General features: G+C 39.5%; 2 protein-coding genes across 6 annotated transcripts in view; one reads left to right on the top strand and one right to left on the bottom strand.

The window, feature by feature from the left end:
• Positions 1–910: 910 nt before the first annotated feature.
• LOC110835560 (uncharacterized) lies at positions 911–16,670 on the bottom strand. 2 transcript variants are annotated; one of them, XM_087349701.1, is made up of 9 exons: positions 16,580–16,670; positions 14,043–14,142; positions 13,485–13,598; positions 12,140–12,316; positions 10,709–10,831; positions 7,688–7,873; positions 5,977–6,140; positions 4,110–4,220; positions 911–2,486 (listed from the first exon to the last, which is right to left on the bottom strand). In XM_087349701.1, the coding sequence occupies exons 2-9, from the start codon at positions 14,103–14,105 to the stop codon at positions 1,832–1,834; spliced, it is 1,593 nt and encodes a 530-aa protein (XP_087205827.1). In that variant the 5' UTR covers positions 14,106–14,142; positions 16,580–16,670; the 3' UTR covers positions 911–1,831. The 2 variants fall into 2 exon arrangements, with proteins under 2 accessions (XP_087205827.1, XP_087205828.1); XM_087349702.1 differs by lacking the exon at positions 16,580–16,670 and adding an exon at positions 14,232–14,378.
• LOC110835561 (uncharacterized) overlaps positions 4,215–17,877 on the top strand; it is a 28,215-nt gene continuing 14,552 nt past the window's right edge. For 2 of the 4 annotated variants that reach the window (XM_087349706.1, XM_087349703.1), the window contains exons 1-2: positions 4,215–5,085; positions 15,268–16,428. The gene's annotated coding sequence lies outside the window, so the exon portion shown is untranslated. Of the gene's footprint in view, positions 5,086–15,267; positions 16,429–16,663; positions 17,859–17,877 lie in introns of those variants that run through there. The other 2 variants (XM_087349705.1, XM_087349704.1) reach the window with 1 other exon arrangement.

Raw genomic sequence — 17,877 nt, 5'->3', positions numbered from 1 at the left:
AACAGAAGATCTTGGTTATTATAAAGACACATCACTTTCAGTCTTGTTCCTGTAATGATAATTTGGTTCTCAGATTTTTTGCACTGCTGCAGCAACAGAAGCATTTTTAAGCAGAACAGATGAATGATAGAATCATAAACTTCATATGTTGTGTTGGCAATATATTTCTGATGGACCTAGTACTTGATAACAATTACTTTTATATAATTTATCTTATTCATGTTGGAAAGAAGTCTTCTGCCTTCTTTTAAGTTTGAAGATACATAATTTCAGTGATTATAAATGGAAAGCTACCTTAAAAACATTTTGTGGTTTCATACTTCTGTGAAGTTTACGTCGGTGAAATACACTGCATATGAAGCCAAATCCGACAACGATTTTTCAAGAACTAGCCGTGGATGATGCTATGATACAGACTGAATTCGAAGATCAGCTAAAGTGTGTATGTTTTAACAGAATAACCAGGCAAATATTATATATAGCTGCCTCAGATTGAATACATAGACCAAACTTCTCTACCATGGTCATTCTGGAAAGAGAAAAGTTGCTTGAACTAAAACAGAGTATACTTTAAGTATTCATGGAAACTAGCAATGGCTGGAGGTTCGTCGTGCTGACCACACGTCACCCTGTATCTGGTCGGATGATCGTTCACCTATGCTTAGGCATGTGAACGTGAGGCCAGCAGTCAAGGTAGTCGGCTTTGGCCCTCTGGAGCTGTTACGCCACGGATTTAATTTTAATTTTTATGAGTATAATAGAATGAGAAATTTCATGACTATGATTTGTAAGTAGTATGATTCTTTACATTCTAACCAATTGACTTTTTTTTCCATATTAAAAATTATCTTACAATTATGAAGAATTTGTCCACATTTGTTATGGAACCTGCAACAGTAAAACAAAAATATCATATGACTAATATTTTATTGTTTTCAGTACAAGCCTTACAACAACATTCATTTGTAAATTTAACACCATTTAAATATGAACATGAATGTCTTCTGGGATGTTGCAGTATGAACCCTCTTAGAAACACACCCATGTTTCAGAGGTGCTTACTGCAACCATCATCAGGGGCAATGAGTAAGCTGCACATGGAAAAGCATTTGAAGATAAGAAAGACCAGGCCAGACAAATGGATCAAGGCAGAGGATAGACAGAGCAAGGGAGCCATTGAAGGACCTGGGCCACCCCATCCTTGCCAAAGGGGGCAGAAAAGCACGAGCTTCCTACAATATTTCACGGAAGGGATGAGAGTCTTCCATAACCAGCTCAGGCCGAGGTTATCTTCCATGTTCATGAATCTCAGTGCCCTCCATGGTCATCTGGTCCATGTATCGGGATTTGGTGGACAGGATGCCAGGACATCAGTATATGATCACAGAGGCCAATGAAAACAAGACACAACTAGACAACATGAACAAGAAGGATGTTCTCCACCTAAGCCAGTCTTAGAAGCATCTTATCCACTCCTTAAAGGAATGATATCTTGGCCAGTAAGGCACCACTTGTCCACCCCTTCCCTCAATTTGCTTATCCCTATCATCCCTGCACAGTCCATCCATCTGACAAAAATTCATCGCAATGCAGCTTACTCATCGCCCCGATAGTGGAGTCCGGAAGCACCTCTAAATCGCCAGTCAACATCAGTCAACTTTATACTGTCAACAGCGAAACTTGAAATTTTACAACTTTATGAGGTTTTTAATTCATGGAAGCCTGGAGGTGGTGATGCAGCAGTTGCCTTCTGTTCAGAAAAGCTAGATGATACTAAACCCATCCCTTCCTTTTAGGAAGGCCTCGAACATTTTAAACTGATCCGTTCTGTTTAGAGGCGGTTAGATCGATTTGCAGGTGGCCTTTTCCCTTTAGGAGCCGGATCTGGTGTTTGGGCCCTTCTGCTTAATCTTGTTTGCGTGTGACTGGGATGATGCTTTCCAATTTGAGTTTGTGTCCGAGATGTCTTCTGTTTAGGAAGCCGTGATGGAGTGGATCCCTTTTGTTTAAGAGTGGCTTCAAGAATTTCACCAGAACCCATCTGTTTAGGAATACGTCTCTGAGCAGGTCCCTTCCGTCTAGGAGTGTCTGGATGAATTTTAGCAGATCCAATACGTTTAGGAATGCGTGTCGGAATGGATCCCTTCTGTTTAGGTGGGTGTGCATGCATTTCAACAGATCCCTTGTGGTGAAGAAAGCGTGTTGGAGTGGATGTCTTCTGTTTAAGAGGACTTCCGTGTGTGTGAGGAGATCCCATCGATTTAGGAGACCTCGGGTATGTTTGAGGAGAGGTTGGTGGTGATTCTACTGTAAGAGATACTGATGCTCTTACACGCGCAGGTGTGGGAGACAGTAATGTTTCAGGGTGTAAATCTGCCAGTGACAATTTGACTCTGGAGTCGTAGTCTGTGTCAACAATACTGGTAAACGGCAAAAACCTTGTACCTTCTGGGTACACTTCGATGAGGTTTCGTTTGGGATCCGATCTGTAAGAAGCAATAAAATGTACTGTTACGAGAATGTCTGATTTAAGCAGGATTACCCAGAAATGTGCTGTAATACACAGAATGTTGAGCATCCCTTAAATATATTTTCTGAGCTGTAATTAATATTCAGCTATATATTCAAATTAACACATGTCTGTATTAAATCTGGCTGTAAATTTTGATACAAATATTAAACACATGATCATCCTTATACGAGAGTAACTTCAAAGGTCATGGCAACTAATTTTTTGGGGGCAAACACGTTATATTGAAGACAGTTCAAAATATACATATGAAAGGGCAGGATATACTCCTCCGATTGGCATAGTCAGATCAGGTAGGTGTGAATGGGTGTAGGTATAGTTGGCAAGAAAAAAGGCACATTACGAAATGCCCGGTTTCTTCATTCTTTAATCCTCGAAAAATTCAATTGTGATTAAAAAATCAATGTGAGTTAAATCAGAATTCTTACATTAAGACTAGCTACCTTCAAACTAGTCTCCGAGTGTATCAAGTACTCGCTGCCGACGACGAGGAAGACGGATATGGAAAGAACAGAACTGTGGCTCGAGAGACTGCCAACACTGCTGGAGGATATGAACAACGGGACAATTATAATGCGGATGAGAACGGACTTTTCTACAACGCCCTCCCGGATAGGACGCTGGCATTGAAAGGTGATGACCACAGACATCTTTACGGCGTTTTTAAGTTCTCTGGATGCCTCAATGGGCGCACAACGTAGAAAGATTTTGCTGTTTGTGGATAATTGTGTCGCTCATCCGAAGGACACGACATTTCTACGAAATGTGAAAGTCGTGTAGTATCCAACAAATTGCACGAGCGTCTTGCTACCGCTTGATTCGGGCATCATCAAGTCTTTCAAGCAGTTGTATAGAAAGCGCTTTGTGCAATCAGCTGTCTGTGCAATGGATGCTGGGAAGGATGTCGACATGCTACAAGCAATTCATTTCACAGTGGCATCTTGGCGGCAAGTCTCACAACTAACTGTTGTGAATTGTTTTCGCAAAGGTGGCTACGGTTGTGAACTTCGCACAGAAGCAGACTCTAAGGTCAGTGTGGATGAAGAGGATGAGCTTTCAAGGAAGACTGGATTCGATTTGGAGTCATGAAAGCCGTGATTGAACTTGGTGATTACGCGGCTGTAGACAGCGAGCTTGCACCTGCGCAGTCGACACGATTGATGAGTTGTGTAAAGATCGCGAAGGGGGTGGGAGCGGTGAGGAAGAGGAAGACGAATGCGAGCCCGAAGCTGTGCCGAGTTTTGCCGAAGCACATGCTGCGTTGGGAAAAGTGAAGTAGTTCTTTTATGCGCATAATATTAGTGAACGTGACGAGGAAAACATTTTGAACGTGGAAAGGGCTCTGTTTGGCCTAAAACGTAAAGTTTCGACAAACCAGTTGTCCATTAAAGACTTTTTTGGTAAAAATAAGTAACTTTGAAAGAGAAACATTGTTTTTTTAAAAAAATGTTAATGCTTTCCCGCAACTATCGTTTTTATTTCCCAGTGAAAGCGACATTTGTTTTCTGTATGAATTTGAAAGTGTAAAGTTATTTTGTTCTCACCCTACATGTTCACAAAGCCTTGCTGTAAAACTCACCTAGCTTCTATTTCTTGAAGTTGACGGAGCATATCTTCCTTGCTTAGTGGGAATAGCATGACTCCATGTTGTGGATTACGGGGTATCTCATTCTCCATATCCAATTCGATACTGTCAAAGAAGAGTGGTGGAAATTAAGTTAATGACAAATTAAAGCTGATAAAAATTGAGGATGAAGTTGTCATGGATATGGTTAAACACTAGTACTACCTCAACAAATAGTACAAATAGTTTTGGTGGAAATGACATTACTTTACAAATCTAGTTGGTGGATGCTTGTCTCCAATCGCAATGACTTTGAATCTGAAACATAACCATGCAGATTTTTTCTTTTTTCTTTAGACTTATATCTTATTGTTTTTCATGAATTCTTAAAAAATATGTCAAATATTTGGGAATGACAGAAATAGTTCTAAATTAAGTTCACGAAGAAACTGAATTTGGGAAACATTTGTTAGAATTCAGTTCAACATCTTTTATCTTCCTACCTCCTACCTAATAATTTAGAGTTTAAGACACTCAAAACCATAATTTATCTGTTGTTTTATATGGGTATTAAATTTGGTATCTCACAATATGAACATAACACCAAATGAGACATTTGAAAATAAATATTTGCTTATGTCTTGCCCTATATTATGGGGTGAATGAATCAAAGGAGATCCCCCATGTTAGGAGTATAGCCGGTCCACCCGGCCTAGGGGGATATAAATTTAGGAGACTGGTCCTCCAGGTTCGGGGTTGGGCGATAGGATGACAACCTATCTCTGTGAAAGAAACACTGTTAGGAAACCACAGAAAGTAGTGGAAGCCAGGACCCGATCTGGATTGTAGTGCACATGATGGTGATGATGAATGAATCAAGAGATGTGAGCTAGTTGGGGCATGTAACATACTTGGGACAGATGAAGAAATGTATTCGCCATTCTATTTTGAAAACATGAAAGGAAGAGATTATTGGAGCATAAATGCAAAGGTAATTCAGTAGTATTTGTTTTAACAGTAAGACACTTGGAGATATAAAGTTCAAATTCTGGAATCCAAGAATAATACTTTAAAACCTTTTTTGTTGTTGCTGTTTAAAGCAGGACACACTAGAGAATGATCCTACTTCATTACAGATTAAATGGGTTGTTATGGTGTCAGGACATCAACATCCTGTCTCAGGATAGGGTCCTATGGCAAGATCTCGTGAACATGGCCATGAAAGTTTGGGGTCTATGTAATTTCTTGACTTGCTGAGAGGATATCAGTTCTCAAGAAGGTCTCTGCTCTATGGAGTTACTGACACTAATACTTAATTTGTTTCACACATCATATTATGATGAGTTTAGAAGCTCAGACAGTATAGTGACTGGCTACAGGCTGGATGATTTGTGTTCGATCCCTAACAGGGGCAGAGGATTTTCTTCTAGCCTCTACGTCCATATCAGCTCTGGGGCACACCCAGCCTCCTGTCCATGGGAACGGGTCCTTTTCTGGGGGTAAATCATGACTGAGGCATAATGAGTAGGAGCTATACAACACTGGAATGTAATGGGATGGCTTCACTTTACATCATATGATGGCACTACTTGCTACCTGCAGCAGTAAAATAATGGTGTTGGTCACAAGCCATTGTAACAAAGAATATTTTGTGAAGACTGAAACTTTCACAAAACCTATAATGTATGTCATCTGGGGATTTAAAGCATTCCAGCCAGTCAGAATCCTTGGTGTAATGCTTTAGTAGTACACACAGCCAGCTGGTATATGTGGTTGCTGTGACATATAACTCATAAAGCATAACAGACACTAGCAAAAATACACCCTAACTGTTTTCTAATATTCTAGCAGCTATATTTCTCATAAATTGCTCTTGATTTACCAAGACTCTGGTACTCTGGTGCTTGCAGCCTCCAATTTCTTTTTCAGTTTGATTGCTGCATTTAGTCTCTCGTCTAAAGTACTGAATAGGTTGTCCGCATAGTTCCCCAAAATGACATCAGTATAATTCGAAGCTTCAGCAAGAGACTCTTCAAGTTCCTTCTCCTATAACAAAACATATCATGGTGGTAAAACAAGTATAATAAATAATAAAGAGTGTTAAGCTTGGATTACAGATGCTAATTTTCTAGTGCCAAACCACAAGACATTTTAGCTGCTAAATTTTTTAATTATACTTTATTTTATTTTGACTAAAAGTGACAACAAAGGAACATAATTTAATGGATTCCGATATAATACAATCCATTTCATGATATTCTAAGAAAGATTTAGGTTCGGTTCCCTCACATCAACGTAAGAAAAGGAAGTTTCAACAGAAATCATTCTACACTTGCTGTTGCTAACAATCAGGTCTTACATAACTTAAAGTTTCTGTGTGTAAATGACTCAATAATTAATGAGCACCTTATCAAATCAATAGAATGACATATCCTTTTTAGTTTCAGTTATCTAGAAGTTAGAATCTACCTTCGGTTCAATTTTGTTTACGCCGGGCCGTGTAAATGCAGTAATAAAAAAATTGGGTTCCATAAGGGATGGGAAATTTCTGGACTACCTGAAGAAGGGGAGACAATGGTAAACACAACATCTCCCCGCGATGAAATAAGTCACCAGCTATGATGGTCAGATTGAACCTACGATGTAGTCTGTTCCATTACGACTAAATCCCCTCATAACATATGTTTAGTTTCATATACAACACGCTGAGCCCTGAAACGGAGGGATCTGATTTAGATTCTCCTGCGTGAGAATGTACGAAGGCACTGCTTTCAGAGCACAAATGGCATCACAACACTCATCAGATCTCCAAAGAACGTGCAGATGATGAACAGGTATTATGATGGAAAGCAGCTCAAAGAGTGGTCAAGAAAGACTCCACAGTGGAGTCAAATGATGGACACTGACGGTCATGAGACCTGTCTGTGTGTCTGTACCTGTGCTTCAGAGAATTATATGTAATGAGAAAAGCTCAGCGAATCTTCATTTTGGAGTCTTCTGTACAGAGTCAGAAGTCACAATGAAACTGTGTACGAGTATTACAGCAACAGGAGAAATCAATGCTGGTGACGTACGAACGTTATAAATTACTGCACCTACATATCTAAGGAATATCTAAATTTGGTATAAGAAGAGCAGTTGCAAACATAAGTATGATGACACGGTGGATATGGGATGGTGTGGTAGTTGATCGGCACACAAAGGCGACAAGTAAAGAAGACAAAAGAAAGTTTAAGATACAGTCTAGATGACACATGGCAATGGTAGATGGTAAGATGAGAGAAAGGAAAACTTGACAACCCCCTTTAAAACCTAACTTCAGGATGTGGTCTGACTACTATGATGGATTCAGCTTGTTATTTCTGTTTACAGATACATAAAGGTGGAAGCACTTCACAGAACTTAAAGGGGTACAGTTACATAATAAATAATGTAGTTCGAAAAATCCAATCTTATTTCTTTTTCATCTTTCACTGTTAAGACATCAAGCTGTTACTGAAAGTTATGATAAAAGCTTGAACAGTAGTTTCACAATTAAGTGCTCTGCAGTCAAAAATATTAAATTTGTGGGCAACCATGAACTGTTACTGTACCTGACGTGACAGCTCATCAAGTATCTCCTGCATAGTTCTGGATAGGCCAGAATAAACACCGAAGAATTCATCATGTGAGATCTTGTCTTCCAACAATTCTCTATCAACCTTTTCAGCCAGAGCTTCTATCACTTCTTCTTTATCTGCCTTCCTCATCTTCAGTGCTTCTACCTGTGCCTCTGCTGCCTAAATTAAATAGGTGAAGCAATAAGTGAATATGATTAAATGGACACCAAAGTGTGTGCAAACTTAAAGTAAATATTAACTCCACAGTTCCTGTCTAGTACAGATCGGTATCTAGATTTTAAAAAAAAATTGTAATTGCTTCCTCACTACCTCACTTTAATTCATTTGATGCCTAGTGCTAAATGTATCTATCGGTTGTCTGAGAAGTCAACATACTAACTAACTAACTAGATGGCTTACCGAACCCGAAGGTTCATCACCGAATTAACCAAAGCCCTCCACCAGACCAACAAAATCCAGTCTCCTTCAACTCCTACCTCCCATAGATCCCGCCTGAGATTATCCTCCCATCTACGTCTAGGTCTCCCCAGCGGTCTCTTCCTCTCAGGCTTCCCAAATAGTGGACCCAACCAACCAGATGGCTTACGGAACCAGAAGGTTCATCACCGAATTAACCAAAGCCCTCCACTGGACCCTGTCCTGGGTCAACAAAATCCAGTCTCCTTCAACTCCTATCTCCCATAGATCCCGCCTGAGATTATCCTCCCATCTACGTCTAGGTCTCCCCAGAGGTCTCTTCCCCTCAGGCTTCCCAAATAGTGGACCCAAGCAACCAGATGGCTTAGCGAACACAAAGGTTCATCACCGAATTAACCAAAGCCCTCCACTGAACCCTGTCCTGGGCCAACAAAATCCAGTTTCCTTCAACTCCTATCTCCCATAGATCCCGCCTGAGATTATACTCCCATCTACGTCTAGGTCTCCCCAGAGGTCTCTTCCCCTCAGGCTTCCCAAATAGTGGACCCAACCAACTAGATGGCTTACGGAACCCGAAGGTTCATCACCGAATTAACCAAAGCCCTCCACCGGACCCTGTCCTGGGCCAACAAAATCCAGTTTCCTTCAACTCCTATCTCCCATAGATCCCGCCTGAGATTATACTCCCATCTACGTCTAGGTCTCCCCAGAGGTCTCTTCCCCTCAGGCTTCCCAAATAGTGGACCCAACCAACTAGATGGCTTACGGAACCCGAAGGTTCATCACCGAATTAACCAAAGCCCTCCACCGGACCCTGTCCTGGGCCAACAAAATCCAGTCCCCTTCAGCTCCTATCTCCCATAGATCCCGCCTGAGATTATCCTCCCATCTACGTCTAGGTCTCCCCAGCGGTCTCTTCCCCTCAGGCTTCCCGACCACACCTCTTGTCCCATCCAGAAGTCAACATACATCTGAATTATTTCAGTTTTGAATACTTGCAATAATTTCATGGTACCTAAGAATCACCGATAATATGACAGTAACAAATGAAGTGTGACAATGCATCCTGCGGCAGTGCTGCTAGTACGTCACTGATGTCACCCACTACAGTGGCGAGACAGAAAAGCCAGAGAGCCTGCACAACCAACAAAGAGTTACAGGCCACTGTAGTTAAAGCCTGTGAATCCATAAGCCAACATATGTTACACGTGAGGACTCGAAGGACCTGGCAATGCATTCAGCTGTGCAACACTTGAAAGGGCTCACAAAGATCTCGGGATCTATTACTGCATTTGGGCCACAGCAGATAATACAAATGACATACTAGCAGCACTGCCACAGGCAGTGTTGCCACTCATCAATGGCACCACACAAATGCCATGCGATGCTGCTGTCACAGATCTGTACGTAGGCGCCATGAAATTATTGCAAGTATTCAAAACTGAAATAACACAGATGCAGGGTCACTTCTCAAACATTCTCGTATGTATATGGTTTGGTAGATATTTAGATTTAGTTAAGGTTAACTGAGTCAGTGTATCTTCTTCTTCTTCTTTTTTTTCCTCTGTCTGGCGACAGGTCCATATGAACAGGATCCTTCCATCCCTTTCTCAGACTGGGACCTGTTCATATACGTTCTTGGCAGATGATCCAGAAGTGGTTTGCCATTGCCTTCTTCTGTGTGTGAATGGAGTAATTGTTGGGATGCCACGGAGAAACCGGGGAAGCCTAGACCACGGCCTTGCCCAACACAAGTTATAAATTCGGGCACAACTGGGAATCGAACCCGAGACCCCAGGATTACAAGGCCAGCGTTCTAACCGCTAGACCACCGTGTTCTTCCCTGACCTGTCACTTTCAGAAACATTCATGTTTTTAAAGAGATTTTTAATGATATTTGTTAAATTACGGACCAATATCTTTGTGACTGTTGATACAGTGCTTTTATAGTTCTTACATAATTTTCTCGTATTATCAGAGTGTTAAGAGTTAAATATTTCCTGAATGTTTCTGTTCTCTTGAAAATAAAAGGAAACTGGGAATCCATGAACTGATTGAAAGATAGGACTGGAAAGGATGAACGTCTGTCTCATTTTATACGGACAGATAAAAATGAGAATTGTGACAGCTAATTAACATTTTAAATTGTGCATATCGGTATGTTTCATACTATAAGATTATTCTAAATCCAAACATCAGTCCGACTAACTCTTGGTGTTTGTGAAACACTTCTCAAACTGGTTACTAGCATGAACATGATAAATATAAATCTGTACTTAAACCATGAAATAAAATGACTGAATGTCATATGTCCCGTAATCTGTCAACAGCATCCCTGGAGCTTACACATGCACAAATACACGTGCGTATGACTACACATGCTCACTGACATTAATCCCAAAAGGCTGGTTTATGGTGTAGACATTAAGTATTAGAAATGTATTAAATTAACTGTCACATGGGCCATAATTTACCTGCACCTTGTGTATGTAGTTCTTAAAATCTAAGTCTAAACCTTGTAACTTCTCAGACAAACAATAATATATGAATGTTTGACAGATTACACAAATCACGTACCATAATCTGATTACTATCTTCATCACATTCATGCACAAGGTTGTATGTAAACTCGCATAAGTTCCCTATGGATTCTTCTATTAGGTCAATCCTCTGGATTACTTCATCAACTAAAGGAGAACTCTACAAAAAGAGAGAATGGATACAGTAAAATGGAATTTTAACAAAACACTAAAAATATAAATCATTTGGGAAATGTTATCTTTACAGTGTGATGTCCAGTTGTTTGTTTTGGACAATGCCTTAAAAACAAATTGATGAGATCTACATTTTAATAAAGGAACTAAATGCCAGAAGTTATCTGCGTCTTCATTTTCAAAGATTTTATACAAAGACGAAGATAGGAACACAGGTTGGGAAAGACGCCACACAGAGGGGACTAAGAACATGGGAAGCAATTGAGAAGGAGTAAATGCTGTGAAAGACAGAGATGGAGAGGCTTAGTTGTCAGATGACCAACCTAAAGTAAAAAAATCTTTGGCAGAAGGAATTAATATTTTTCTAAATCCACCACATGTATAGAATTTACAGGCTGCATGAAAAAGAATTTTAGTAATTAAAAAATACATTATCACATAAATTAACAAAATTTTGTACAAAAATGACAAATGATTAGGTGAACCACTAAATTTGATGCTCCCAGACAGTCAGATAAGATAAGCACATTTAATTTAATTAAAATTAGTGGAAAAAAATCAGTGCAGTTAAGTCACCCTGTCCATCAGTCTGTAAGTTAATTTGCTAGTACTGTTCATTTCTAATGGCATATATACTTAAAATATGTACAATTTATTCCTTTCTACTTATTTACTGATATTTGAACCTTAATGCAGGATATTCTTGTAGCATTTCTTTTACCAACATTACCTTACATGTGACACTAGTAAATAATGAACACTGTAAAACGTGTGAGCAGTACTGCATGTTCTAAACAGTAGTCCTGTATATGATTTATGGTTATTATCATTACCACTATTTATTACTTTCACGGCATGTGTCTATGAGCCACAGCCAGCCTCGCCGCAAAGGCTCATCATCATCAATGTATCATCATTATTGTTGTTTTTTACATTACTCATGAACTTTAAATACAAGGGTTTGGAAACTGCCTGGAAAATGGCACGCAAAGTTGCGTGAGCAAGCGTCAGTGCCAACTGTATGAAATTCTACTTACATTCAATTATCCTACACACACACGTCCAATCAGATGAAGTTGTGAATTTGTGAACTGCTTTATGAAAAGGAAGCAAACTCGAAACTAACGGCTTAAAAATGCAGGAAGGAAAGTTGCACTTAAATACTCTTTTCTCCACTCTGTCCAGGTGTTTGGGTGAAACCTGTGTTTACAGCTCTTCGGACTTCCTGTCACAACTTACTCGGTGGTTTTCTATTGTTTTATCATTAACATGAGCTAACTGACACTTCCCCTACCTCATCATAATCTGATTCTGTGCTGCTTGTCTCACTGTCTGATTCGCCCCTACGCTGGGCTCGTCTTCGACTTCTTGGAAAATGGGGAGGAAGGTTCGCCCTTAAATTCCTTTCCCTTATCGTCTTCAATTTTTTCCTTCGTTGACCAGCCTGTTCATGTGCTTCAGAGACGTGATCCTGAAATTGAGAGAATATGTTTAATTTAATTACACAGCAGTATCTTCAATACAGGCCTAAAGCAATCATTCGTGGCAAATTGCAGTTTTTGTAGACTGTGTAAATGTGCTTTTTAAGGATATAATGTTTTCAAAGCCAGAGTTATAAAAACTTCATATTAATAAGATGTGAAATTCTTTTCAACATTTCCTGATAAACTGTAGCAGGGTGTGCTCTAGACCAGTGGTATTCAACCTGGGGTACGCGAAGACATCTTAGGGGGTACGTGAAATTTAAAAAAAAATATTATTTTATGATAAGCCCTGAATAATCACGGCCAGATTTAATACATTATTTTGGATGTAATTTATTTTAGATGTAGATTATATACTATGTATAACTTGAATTATACACCAACAACTTTGGGGGTACAAATTTGAAGAGAAATTATATCTGGGGGTACGCGAAGACATCTTAGGGGGTACGTGAAATTTTTTAAAAAAATATTTTATGATAAACACTGAATAATCAGTAATGTAATTTATTTAATTTATTTTAGATGTAGATTATATACTATGTATAACTTGAATTATACACCAACAACTTTGGGGGTACAAATTTGAAGAGAAATTATATCTGGGGGTACGCGAACAAAAAAGGTTGAATACCACTGGTCTAGACCACTCACCCCAATGTATTGCCAAGGTTAAGAATGAGGAGAGATACCTTCTCTCCCCTAGTACCAACATTAGAAGGCATATCCTGGTCTTATTCCTTTTATCTAAGATGTTCAAGGCTGACTTTATCTTTGTAATGAAAAGCTATAATGTGAGACAGCCTCATAAGTTCTCCTATTTAGAAGACATTCCTCAGTGCAAACAGCTTAATTTTATTTAAAAAATCTTTCAAAAATGTAGATTATTGCCTTCATACATATCATAACATTTTTATTATACTGATACTGTTTAACATATTTTCCTGGATAGAACAGTTGTTGTGGAATAAACTAACATTTTTACCACTGTATGGGAAACATTTTTTCCAACTGGCAGTGTTTGATACTAATCGAGAATGATTATCCATATTCATATTCAATTTTAAGAGTCTATAAAGGAAAGGAATGCCACATATATGAAATATCACATTATAACCAGAAATAAACAAAACTTGTAAACTTTATAATATTTACCGTAAAAGAGATCAAGTCAGATTCAGGAACTTCTAATTGAATCAGATCTAGAGGCATGTGTTCAGAAACAGCATCCAGAACTAACCTCAACATTCTGCTGGTGACCTCTCCATTCTGACAGAAAAATGAGGGTTGTTCAAAATTAGTAACAGTTTATGACATAGTAAAGAGATTTCCTTACCAGTATGAGCTTCACTGGTGAAGAGAGCTTTCTCTCTGAATTTTTCCATAAGAAACTCAAATCTTACCTAATTTGTTTGAACTTTCTAAGAATTTCTAGTGGAATTAGAAAAATAAAGACACACTGATGTACATTATACTGAATGTTTCTACATTTTAATTTTGAACATGTAAACATGAGTCTGAAAAATAGCCATTTGTTTCCACATAGATGATTTATGGAGACTAGAAGTAGAATTTTGGCATGTCTCATAATCATGTGTAAAGATTTTATAAGACTTACAAACTTGAGACTTGAGAAACTTGCTGCCAGTTTATAATGACAAGTACGACACAGTAAAAAGACAACATTACCATGCAGTATGGTATACGGCTTACCTCTGGTGAAAGATCAAACAACTCTGGAAATGATATATCAAAACTAGACTCTCCACTGGTCATCTTTTTCAAATAAATTTCTTGACTGTGTGATATATCTCTGAAAGCAAATCAATGTTTACAATGCAAACAGCATTTAACTTAGAACTTAAAACGCAAAGAGGATGTACAGCCTTTGACACAACTTACTTTGTAAAAGCAGTATCTTTCAGATGCAATTTGTTTTTGAACTAAGATCTTCCTGCTCTTTGCACACTTGTTTATGTCACAAGTTAGCTGTTGCTATGATACAAACCAACAACATATTTAAACAGGTGAAGTACCTCATTGTTACACAAAATAATCTCTTCCTTACCACAGCAACAATGAATCTGAATAATAAATAAATGCATATCAAATTGGCCAGTCCTCACCATAAAAACAAACTGCATTACATGTTAGATCTTTCTAAATTCTGACGAGAACTCTTGTTTGAAGATGAAGACATCTCTGTATTTGGTCTGAGTTTAGCAAGTTTGTATACTGGCATTGGTCACTGCTGTCAAAATTTCTTGTTGCAGTTCTTTGACTGTTTCCAAATTGTTTTGTATAAAGTGTCTTGCACAAAACTGTATAGAATATAATCATATGGGTTATTCGGCTTTTTTATTCAGCCATTCAAGTCAAAGTGGGTTTCATCACTGAACCACATATGCTATACAGTAACTTCATTAATATGTAAAGCAGTCCCACTACATGCCAAGAAGGTTGCTTGGGGGGTGAGCAGTCAACATCATGCCACCCTTTACCCCCTGAAAAAGGCCCCCAGGACCTATTGGATAGGAGGCTCGGTGGGCCCAAGAGCCGGACTGGACGCAGAGGTTGGAAGAAAAATCCTCTGCCCCCGTCGGGGACTGAAACCCAGTCGTTCAGCCCATATCTAGTCACTATACTGACTGAGCTATCCCGCTCATAACACACCCTCATTACATTCCATGGATACAGAAGTTAGATGACAATACGGAATAAATCATAATAATATACATATCGCCAGGACTATTCGTACTATTTCAAGATTTCACATATTATAAGCAAAGGGTTCAAATAAAGCAGTGACGTGTTACACATACTTCCTCACATTGCATACAGTAGTTACAATTATACCGGGTGGTTATAAATTATTGAGCGCATTTCGTAGATGAATAAAATAGAACACAATAACGTAGCGACCTCTGTTTTGTTTCAGATGATAGAGCAGCTGAAAGAGTTTGTTGCTGACCTCGGCCGACCATAGGTGGCGCCGTGGTGGAGTGGTTGGGTACCAAAATGGCTACCGAACAGGAGAACGCGACGTGCGTTCTGTGGTTTCATGAAAACAAATCTGTAATAACTGTTCAAAGACGTTTTCGCTCAGAGTACAACCGTGATCCTCCTAGTAAGGACTCCATAAAACGCTGGTATCAGGAAATGTCGAACATAGGAAAGGTGCTGGCAGGCCACATGTCTCCGAAGACGTTGTTCATCGAGTGAGAGAAGCTTTTACGAGAAGCCCAGCTACATCGACTCGTCGCGCGAGTTTGTTATTGGGAATACCGCGATCGACAGTTATCAAGGTTATGCATAAGCGCTTAAAACTTCATGCATACAAAAATCAGTTGTTGAAAGCACTAAAAGTTGACGATAAACCACGTCGTTATGATTCCGCCGTGCGCATCCTTGATGAAATCGACCAAGACAACTCATTCTTAGAAAAAATAATTTCTGATGAAGCAATCTGCCACGTTTCCGGTTATGTTAACCGTCACAGTTGTCGGATTTGGGGTACAGAAAACCCTCATGAAGTTCCAGAGAAAGAACGATAGAGCCCAAAAGTTAACGTGTGGTGCGCATTGGCTGTAGATGAAGTGATCCGACCAATCGTCTTCATCGAGCCTACAGTGTCTAGCATTACATACCTCGACATGTTAGAGGGTCATGCAATACCACAAATGGAACACTGACAACCGAACGTATACTTCCAGCAAGATGGCGCACCTCCACACTGGGGTTTAATTGTTCGGAACTACCTACAGGGAAAATTTCCTGAACGTTGGATTGGCCGCGGAGGACCGATTCCCTGGCCACCTCGATCCCCCGACATTACACCCCTGGATTTCTTTCTTTGGGGGTTTTGTCAAAGACAGGGTGTACGCAAGGAATGTTCGCGACATTGGTGAACTAAGAAGACGAATCAGTGAAGTCACTGGAGGAATAACTGCTGAAATGCTCCGTAACACATGGCGCGAAATTGAATACCGCCTGGATATTTTACGTGCCACACATGGAGCTCATGTCGAAGTTTATTAAAGTGGTAAAATGTTGTAAATAAAACTATTTGAAATGGCCTATTAAATAAAACAACATACACGTGAGTACTTTACTTTGTTCTTTTCTTATTCATCTCTGAAATGCGCTCAATAATTTATAACCACTCCGTATTAACCATTTATATTATATGAAGACGTATTGGCTTTTGCTCTTGAATAGTCGCAACTTACTTTCTACTAGCACTACCTTACCTTTGAATCAAACTTATAGCTCCTGTTAATGTCAACAGCCTTCAGTCACAGAATCAACAATACCGTCCATTGCAACTGTTTATTGTTTCAGAAACAATGACACTGTCATAGCAACAGTGATTTTGAACTATAACTAAATAAGTAAACAAATAAATGTGTTGCCAAGCAATGTGAAACTGATTATCGACTCTCGTATGCACATCCCTGATGTTACATAACCTCAACATTTCTGTGGTCTGTCTTATTATAATGGTGGTGATATGGATTTGAAGTTCAATTCTTTTCTAACTAACTGGATGGCTTACCAAACCCGAAGGTTCATCACCGAATTAACCAAAGCCCTCCACCAGACCCTGTCCTGGGCCAACAAAATCCAGTCTCCTTCAACTCATATCTCCCATAGATCCCGCCTGACATTATCCTCCCATCTATGTCTAGGTCTCCCCAGCGGTCTCTTCCCCTCAGGCTTCCCAACCAATACCCGGTGCACACCTCTTGTCCCATCCATGCGCGCTACATGCCCCACCCATCTCATTCTTCTCGACTTAATCGCCCTGACAATACTGGGGGAGGAGTACAGATTTTTAAGCTCAACATTATGCAGTTTTCTCCATGCCCCATCTTTTTAAGCAAAAATATAAGCGAACTCTTTACCTAAATAGCAAGACCAGTAATAACCAACTACTGATGCAAAACTATAGAAAATATTGCAAAATTTTCCCCTTGTAAAAATATTAAAAAGTAAAGCTGTCCCACTATACGCCATGTAGGGGCTTGTGGGGAGAGGTGGTATAACTTCTACTCATTCTTGACCTCGGCCCTAGATGGGGGTAAGTGGTCAGCATCACGCCCCAGCCGTGCTTTACCCCCGGGAAAGGACCCCGGTACCCATTGGATAGGAGGCTGGGTGGGCCCCAGAGCCGGTCTGGACGCAGAGGCTAGAGGAAAAATCTTCTGCACCCGTCGGGGATCGAACCCCGCTCGCCCAGTCCGTAGCAAGTCACTATACCGACTAACGTAATTAAATGAATTGATTGTAATAAATTTTACACTGCTTGGCACAGCTTTTCTTTATTTATTTGTAGTTCAAAATCATTGTTGCTATGATACAATGTCATGGTTTCTGAAACAATTTCTTCTTCGTCGTACTGCTAATAAACAAACTTAAATTGTTGAAGCATATTGTTATTAGGAACCGCTGCAACAGATGGTATTGTTGATTCTGTGACTAAAGATTGCAGAGTAAAACAGGAGTTATAGCTACAAGTTTGATTCAAAGGTAAGATACTAACTACACC

The sequence above is a fragment of the Zootermopsis nevadensis genome, unplaced genomic scaffold, assembly GCF_977971745.1.
Source record: "Zootermopsis nevadensis isolate Lab colony 2312 unplaced genomic scaffold, Znev_1.0 Znev_ptg000016l, whole genome shotgun sequence".
NCBI lineage: Eukaryota > Metazoa > Arthropoda > Insecta > Blattodea > Termopsidae > Zootermopsis > Zootermopsis nevadensis.
The sequence above is the reverse complement of the archived record's forward strand: the minus strand, read 5'-3'. Positions and strand labels throughout refer to the sequence as shown.

What these genes read in the sequence shown, in the direction of transcription:
- LOC110835560 (XM_087349701.1), bottom strand. Translation starts at nt 14,105, where the DNA reads ATGACCAGTGGAGAGTCTAGTTTTGATATATCATTTCCAGAGTTGTTT. An exon ending in AAGATAGTAATCAGATTATG is followed by an intron (nt 7,874 to 10,708) that starts GTACGTGATTTG and finishes TATTTAATTTAG; the next exon opens with GCAGCAGAGGCACAGGTAGA. An exon ending in CTTCAAGAAATAGAAGCTAG is followed by an intron (nt 2,487 to 4,109) that starts GTGAGTTTTACA and finishes TGCTTCTTACAG; the next exon opens with ATCGGATCCCAAACGAAACC.